Source organism: Octodon degus, unplaced genomic scaffold (genome assembly GCF_000260255.1).
Source record: "Octodon degus isolate 3935 unplaced genomic scaffold, OctDeg1.0 scaffold00189, whole genome shotgun sequence".
NCBI lineage: Eukaryota > Metazoa > Chordata > Mammalia > Rodentia > Octodontidae > Octodon > Octodon degus.
The window spans coordinates 3,474,778-3,483,575 of NW_004524765.1; the positions used below are offsets into that span (position 1 = coordinate 3,474,778).

Below are 8,798 nucleotides of genomic sequence, written 5' to 3' on the forward strand. Positions count from 1 at the left end.
TTTCTTTCTTTTTCTTCTTTTTTCTTTCTTTCTCTTTCTTTCTTTCTTTCTTTCTTTCTTTCTTTCTTTCTTTCTTTCTCTTTTCTTTCTTTCTTTTTCTTCTTTCTTTTGAGATGTCAGAATATGTCATAGACTTTCTAGCTTCCACCACTAATCTTTGGGCCTTTCCAGTGCAGATCCATGAAACAGGCCTGCATGGGACTATGTAGTGGGGGCTAGGCCTCCAACTGGACTTGTGAGAGGCATTAAGGCACTGTTATGAGCTCTAGATTTTCAGATGGACTCATGCAGGATAATAGGATCCAGGCCCTTAACTGGAGTCTTTGTTCTTTAGTGTGTGGGCAGATTTTCTGCACTATTTGTATATGATTCTTTGAAGGCTGTATTTTCAGGGATCATTTCTATAGTATGTATGTGATTCTTTGGGTGATTATAAAATAATCTTATAAAATGGGTCCTGTATTGTATTGTTTGATGATCATGATCTAATTTTAAAAAGCAAATTTTAAAGTGGTGGTAAATTATTTTTTGAAACATGTTGTGATTTGGGGTTTTCACAAGATGAAGCAATACAAACTACCCCATGTTGATGATCATTTTCTTGAGATATTATGAACAAATAACCTCTCACCAAGGAATTCTACATATTCTTCATCTTCTCAGTAAAGAAGCCTTTCTTTCAAACAAGATGAGAGAACAGGGAGCAGCTACCTGTTCTGGGAGTGGAGCAACAATGATCTTATATTTATGTTCTTTTACCACCCTTCCCATAAATGCACAAGACAGAGCTTTAATGTTTCAAGCTATAAGCTACTTTTGTTGACATATCAGCAAACAAACTTAGAAAACCATTAGATGCAAGGAATGCATGGTGAATGAATTTAAAGAAAATATTTAGGTAATTGCAAGAAGCAATTCTTAATACATTCTCCAATAAATTCTATGGATAATCTTTGTCTTCATACTTACTGATGAGATTTTATAATTTCTTTTTCTTTGACTCCTTTTCTATAGGTGCAGATGAATAATGGAAGCAGTAAAAAGGTAAAAGAAGAAAGTAAATGAAACAACCAAAACAATCAATCAGTCAAACAAGCAGAAAACAAGAAAATATGCTTGTCTCTGCAGATAGAACTATTTCCATATTGTTTTCTCAAGTTTTCCCTTTCCAGTTTCCTGAGCTAGATTCTGAGAGCCAGAACATCCATGAATAACTTCATTAATATTTAGTGAATTGATTTTGGAGCATATTTATTCCATGGTAATTTAAGCTTTCCAAGGAATTTCATTTTTCTCTTGGCCATAAGTTTTAAGAAACAATGACACTCTTTGACACTCAGTCTCTTGGCCATACTGAATGAATAAATGTAGAGGTGAACCGATCCACCAGACATCTATAATAGCAGTGCCCATCAAGGAAGACAACTGTAACACCACAAAGACCTCCTAGATCATCCTGGAGGGAGTGCAGAGAGGTCACAAAGATCTCTTTCCAGTTCTAAGATGGGAGTTCTCTGTTAGAGCTTCAAGCAATGGCTAATTTCACTTCTGTTGCACCCTAAGTGTTGAGTGGTCTGTCTCTTATTGTGTGTAGACAGTGTGTCTGTTCAGTTTCTGCCTTATGTGAGGCAGTGTTGAGAAGTATCAGATCTCCCTTCAAGTGAGCCTGTAAGTTTCTATGTTGTCCTTTGGGAGTTTTCCTTTCTCCTTGGAGGTTGAATTGATAATTTTTGTAAATTGATCTGTAGGGACTGCTAAATATAATGTGCTATGTTAACTGAGCTTGGGGTAGGCGTGTTCTCCTTAAGATTGTTTTGCAAACAGGATATGTGATTTTGTACAAGGGATATATAGGACCTCTGATCAAATGTCTTCTTGAGGGTCAGTTTTCCTTAGATAATTTCATATTGTATGGATGAGAAAACACAGAATGTGACTTTTAAAATATAAAAGTTTAAAGTACAAAGAAATATCCTCAAGTGCTTTCCACTTCTTGCTACTGTTTCCAATGAGGCTTTGGTAGAAATGCACCAAAACATTTCAGCACTTATCACCAGGGGCTCCTCTTCCTCACCCTCTTAACAGTGTCAGGGATTTGCCTCAACTAAGCAAGTGTGCTTCTTGTTTGAGCAGGATGAGTTTCACAGGATGACCTTCCTTTTTCAGCACTGGTTGAGGGTGAAAAATGGAATTTGTTTTTGGCATAATTTTGTCTGTTACTTTTCTGACTATTTTCCCTTTAACCTCTGAGAGGTACATATTGATGTTAGATTGGCATAGAATCTGCTGTGCACAGACGAAAGTATGTTTGTCATTATTATTCCATGCTATGTGTGATATTGGGGTAGTTGCACTGATTTTAGGATGAACCCTATGAGTAAAGATCCCATGGGGAGTAAACATGTTGGAGGTAAAACTAGAAGATGTGTCCCCATGAGGTGAAACACTTATACATTGGATTATTAGGAGAGAAGACTACATGGAACTTCGATTGACAGGAAGGAAGATTTTTACTTTATCTCTAAGAGATAGATATATGAAGCATCAAGGTACTAAGAATCATCTGATTTTGTAATGAAAGACAACCTTAGACATGGAAGGTGTCCGTTGTTGGAGGGTTTTTTTTTTTGTTGGCCTCTTGACCATTATTATTAAGAATATTTATTTTTTAATTAATTAATTAATTTTTCCAAATTGGTAGGACAGATTCAATAATTAACACATTGCATACATTCTTTCTAGTGGTTAATTGCTGTACAAGATGCGGACATGATATCCTATCCACAAACACTGTTAGAACAAATCCCTCTATTCATTAAGAGAATGTAAGTATGTATCTATCCTAACCATTTTGAATACACAGATACAAAATGGACATTCATCTGTATCCTCTTTTTTTGTTAAGTTCTGTTAATTGAATATTATAGGTGTGTAAACTCAGCAAAATATTCTAAAAGAGTCCAGTAGTTCATAATAGTATTGGGTCTTCCGCTTTACTGGCAATGTCAGAAATTATTTTTTAATTTAAAAGATTGATTTTTTTCAAAAGCCTCTGGTACAAATGCAGTTGATTCCTCCCACTAGTTAAAAATAAAACTATCAAGTATATATTACAGTAAAATAATATAATGTATATGTACTTATTGGTATGGACATATATTGCTGATTTTATAGATATCAATATCACATGGTTACTCAGTGAAGTTCTGCATCTTTACAATTTTTTATTGAGAATTTAGTGGCAGTGAGCAAACTTAAACTGCTAAATATTTATGAAACATAAGTTTCACACCTTACCAAGGTTTGATCCAGAACACACTTACTGAAGCCTTTCTTTTTTGCTATTATAAAGAACTCAAGTCAAAAGTGACCTGTAAAATAGTGCAGTCATGTGGAAAACAGGAAAGAGTGTCCTCAAAGAACTAAAAGTATATCTACCACATGATCCAGCTATCCTGCTCCTGGTTATATATCCAAAGAAAATGAAGCATTCAAAAGAGACCTTTGTGTACGTATGTTTATTGCAGCACTGTTCACAATAACAAAGATTCAGCATCAGCCTAGATGCCTATAAACAGATGAATGGATAACAAAACATATGTATATATTATGTGGACACTGAGAAGGAGGAAATCATCTCATTTTAAGCAAAATGGAGGGTGCTGAAGGGAACTATGTTATGTGAGATAAGCCAGATGGAGAGACCCAAGTATTGCATATTTTCTCCCCTATGTGAAATTAATAAAGAAAAATGTACACAAAAGTTGATCTTGGGGGCCTGGCCCTAGCTCAGTTCCTTAAGTGGCTGCTTCCACAAAGCTGTCAGCCTCAGGTTGCTGTAGTTCGATCCCCACAACACTCCAGCCAGCCAAAAGTGCTCTGAAGGCATTCGAGGAGCAAAAAAAAAAAAAAAAAAAAAAAAAAAAAGTTGATCTGAAGGTGCATATAGGTTTATGAGGGACTACAAACTGTGGGTACAGTGGGACAGTGAATGTAGAAGGACATGACCAGGATTGATGATACACGATTATGCATATATGGAAGTTTCACATTAAGTTCTATTGATCTGTACAATAAAAACTATTACTTCACCTCTGAAAAAGCACAAATAAAAAAGAATGAAGTCATTCAATGTATCTACTAGAACTGTTTCAATTTTTGGTAGCTGTTACTCCCAGAACTTTCTTTAGGGCATCTTTCATGTCTTTGTTTCGGAGACTATAGATAAGGGGATTTAAGAGTGGAGTTCCAGCTGAGTACACCAAAGTAACAATCTTCTGCATTCCTGCTGGGTTCCCTGAGGATGGGCTCACATACACAACCATCAGAGTTCCATAGAATAAGGACACCACCATTATGTGAGATCCACAGGTGGAGAAGGCTTTCTTTCGGCCAGCAGCAGAGGGAACGCGAAGTACAGCTCTGAGCACTAACGTGTAGGATCCCAAGATGGAAAGGAAGGGCCCGAAGATAATCATTGAGTTGAAGGTGTAACAAAGGAGCTCTGTGGAAGGAGCAGGGACACAGGACAGTGCAAACAGTGGGCCTGGATCACACACAATGTGGTCAATGATGTTTGGTCCACAGAAGGGAAGTTGGGAGATGAGGAAAATGGGCACTGGATAGCAGAGGAATCCACTCACCCAGCACACACAGATCAGGCTCCCACAGAGCTTCTTAGTCATGATGGAGGGGTAGTGTAGAGGGCGGCAGATGGCCAGGTAACGATCATAAGCCATAATGGATAGGAAAAAGCATTCTGTTGTACCCAGCGAAAAAAAGAAATAGAATTGGAGGAAGCAGCCAGAGAAGGAGATGGTCTTAGTCTCAGAGAGGATATTGACCAGCATGTTCGGGACAGTGGAGGAAACATACCAGATCTCTACAAAGGCAAAGTTTCCCAAAAGGATGTACATAGGTGTGTGGAGCCTCCTGTCCCATTTCACTGCACAGATGATGGCTCCATTGCCAAGCAGAGTCAGGAGATACAGAACCAGAATGAACGAGAAGAAGAGGCTCTGAATATTCCCTTGACCACGGAAACCCAGGAGGATGAACTCATTCACAAAATGCATTGTTTTGTTCTGGGATCCCAAAGCTGTCAAAAAAAAAAAGGCCAATAAATAAACAATAATAACATGTGAGTTTTGCTAACATATTCTGGGAAATATTCTACCTATTTTCACATTATCTCATTTCATTTTCCAAATGGCCTTTAAGCAGGAGGGAGGTGTACTTTTTCTTTTCTTTTTTTCTTTTTCTCCCCCCACACCAAGATTTAGAGGTAGATTTATTTACATCAACAGGCACTGATGGGGATCCTTCTAAGAATAACAGTTCCTGATCTCTGGTTGTCTGAGGCTTTTACAGATAAGAAGGCTGATGTTTCTTTTTTATAGATTATAAGAAGAATTTAAAGGGTTCAAATAAATGTATGTGCAAAACCAACTACTAGATACTCTGACATGTTCAGAGTTTTGTTTGGAACAAATTCTATATAATTACAGATGATACTTTAATCCTGAGCAGAGTAATGTTTCATCTTTAATGCTAAAGTCATTGTCCCTTGAATATTCTACATACAAGTATAAACTTGGGACCCATCCTTTCACTTTAAAGCAAATATTTAGTACAAATAAAAAATAGCAACAAAGTTATTTCCTTGTCCAGGATTTCATATCTATATCATCTCTATCTATCCACTAAAAACTCTGTTTATCTACATCTATCCGATAAAAGGTAGACAAGAATGGATTTGTAGGCTGAGGTAGTGACATCTCTCATTTTTGCTCCTGGCAGGGAGGTAACATAGAGCACCTAGAAACCTGTAAATTGCTTGTAAGTTATCTATCTACTTCCCTTTTGATTATACTTTCCCAGGAAGCATCTAGATTTGCTCAGAAACAAGCCCATTCTCCTCCTCAGGAGTTCTAGTTCCTTTAAAGGATTCCTTTATTTTGAGAAACATTTTTCTTTTTTATTTCTTCTATAATTTGATCCTGGCATTTCCAGGTCACTAGATAAATATTGTCAAAACTACACAAAATATTTCTAATTCATCTTTAATGATGGTGGGAGTTGGTAGGTATCACACCCTCTATGTGATTTCTTTTGTAGGCCACAATTTTTGGTGACTTTTTCCACTTCTTTCCAGTGCTCCAAGCTGTAGTTCTCATTATGACTTGGTTCTTGGAACAACTTTCTATTGGTTAAGTCAATTTTTCTAGTGTGTAGACCCACGTGTGTTCATTTTTTGCTAGCAATAAACCTGTAATTTGCCTTCATAATTTTGCTTTCATATAAATTAAAGACCCTTCAGGGCAGGTCTGATAAGGCTTGAGGATCTGGGGATCAAACCACAGTATCCTGAGCCTGACTGCTTTGCTTAAGCAGGCACTTAAACAACTGAGCTAATGGGCAGGCCCCCTAACTCTGAAGTTGAGACCAGACTAAAAGCTTAGATATTTTGCTAATGACCTTTTCAAGCTACTGGTCCAGTCTTATTTTTATGTGCTAAAGTTCCCATCATTAAATTCAGAATATTTAACTGATAAGCAATTATCAATATTTTATTTTATTTTTGTTTTGCTTTGTTTTGAGACAGATCTTATTGTATAGATCAGGCTGACCTTGATCTCAGTATGTAGCCCAGCCTGGCCTAAACCTTGGTCTCAGTATGTAGCCCAGGCTGGCCTAAACCTTGGTCTCAGTATGTAGCTCAGGCTGGCCTAAACCTTGCAGTGATACCCTACCACAGTCTCAAGAATTCTGGGATTACAGGCACGCACCATGATATCCTGGTTGCCATCAGCCAGTGTTTTAAATTCAACAATATATTGACCATAGTATTTATCATGTATCTGTTAATATACTTACAAAATTCCATCCTTATGCCATTCATATACTCTGTAGAGAGAAAGATGTCTGCTTAGTACTTTTTCAAACCTGGAGCAAACTCAAAATGATAGATGTTTTACTAAAAAGATAGCTTCAGATATTTGAATTAACAATATTTTTAGAATAATAAAACATTTCTCCAATAAATGTGACTTTTATGAAAATGTACATTTTCTCAAAGTGATTTAATGCATTGGATTGAAATTATGATAAGCATATATACCAAAATATATCACATTTATATTTGCCCGATCATGTGTAATCATTCCTCATTTATAACTGATGTTAATGGACTTGCAATAGAGAGAGTCAATGTTTCATTTAAATAATAGTACTTTAGGTATTGAACAAAGGTTTATTCACCATGTGTTACATTTGTAGTAATCTTCTAAATTCCCAGTACATTAATAAAAATGAAAAGTTAATTTCCTCTGCTTTTCAACTTTTGCTACATTGAAATGACCCAGTATACAATTATAGCCTCAAAGGCATGTATAGACAGTGCCTGGAACTGTATGTTTCACTCTATGTTATGGTCCAAAAACTTGTTCTACATTAAGACTGTGGTAAGTAAATCTATGTAGTGTAGGTGGCATTTAGTATTTTAGTTAACATAAAAATAGATATTTTGGGCTTCTAAAAATATGAGTCGAGTTAATTTACCCTATTTACACTTCAAGAAGGTTTTAGCATTAACATGACAAGTATAACTTATGGTATATGACCTGGAACCTGACCTCTTAAAACTTGATTCCCATGTTGGTAATTATTTGACTTCATAATGTCCAAAGTTGACAATTATTTGGACTAAGGTGAAATGTTACTTATCTATGGGACATAGGGAAAGAAAAAGATGAATACATTTCACAGATAAGTTGAAATCCCACTGCATCCTTCTGATTGCCTCCACTTCCAAAACACATATACTGGTGTACTAATTTGTAAGTTTAAATTTGTCTTATTTGTGTTTCTGCAATGTACATGCACATGTTCAGCTGGAGAGAAAAGAGGAAGAATAACCTGAAAAATCCACTCTGTATAGCTGATAAGGGGGCAAGACCCCTCTAAAGCCAGCCACTGGTGGGAATTTAAGCCACTTGCCAAGGAAAGAGCTCTTTTCAAAATGTAAATGCAGAAGTTCCTTAGAATTTATGTTTTTGAAGTGTAGGTAAAACTGAAATAAAACTGTCTTACTTCTTCCTCAGGTTGCACTAGCACTTTCTTACTTGCCAAAGGCTCTGAAAAAATAACAGCTTGCTTTACTTGCTCTTCTGAGAGGGAATCTGCCAGTCAAAATTTCACTAAGAAATTTTGCAAAGTGGTTCAAGATGCAGACTACATTCTGAGGGCCATTTAATACCCCTCCCAAATAGCCATGCTATGTGAGCACCATTTATCCTGAATTGGATTATGGGAACTCTAATACCTGAATGAGCACTTGACTTGAATATAGTATCATCCCAGGTCCTCTTTAAGAGTAAATTGGGAGATAAGCAGTAAAGAATCTAAGCCATTGATCCTATAAAGAACATAGGAAAAGAAATTAAGCCACTGTTTTGACAGCAAGGTGCAGAGTGGCAGTGCAGTTGGCTGCACTTTCTTACCTACCTGACAGTATTTTTGCGACTAAGTTGCAGGTGTGAGTGAAATCCCAGCCATGAATCTACTCAGAAGTGGAGTCAGGGATGGAGATTTGCATCCTGCATTGCTCTGAACAAAATGAACTGTGTTTTTTTCAAATCGGTGCCTATTAAAAGTTTACAAATCTCTCTTGAATAGGTTCCATAATTCCCCAATGTGTTTGTTTGGAGAAGCCACTTCCTTACTGCACTTGTCCTTCTGTGTGCATTTAATTCTACTGTATCTGTGTTTTCCCCAGTGGTTTGATGAGTCCTGATGTA

At 36.7% G+C, this 8,798-nt stretch overlaps 1 protein-coding gene across 1 annotated transcript; it reads right to left on the bottom strand.

Annotated features, from left to right (window-relative positions):
• Nucleotides 1–4,151: 4,151 nt before the first annotated feature.
• Nucleotides 4,152–8,585, bottom strand: LOC101570623 (olfactory receptor 11H6). The gene is made up of 3 exons (XM_012517545.2): nucleotides 8,506–8,585; nucleotides 6,877–6,945; nucleotides 4,152–5,098 (listed from the first exon to the last, which is right to left on the bottom strand). Exons 2-3 carry the CDS (start codon nucleotides 6,899–6,901, stop codon nucleotides 4,152–4,154), a joined length of 972 nt encoding a protein of 323 aa, XP_012372999.2. The 5' UTR covers nucleotides 6,902–6,945; nucleotides 8,506–8,585.
• Nucleotides 8,586–8,798: the final 213 nt, after the last annotated feature.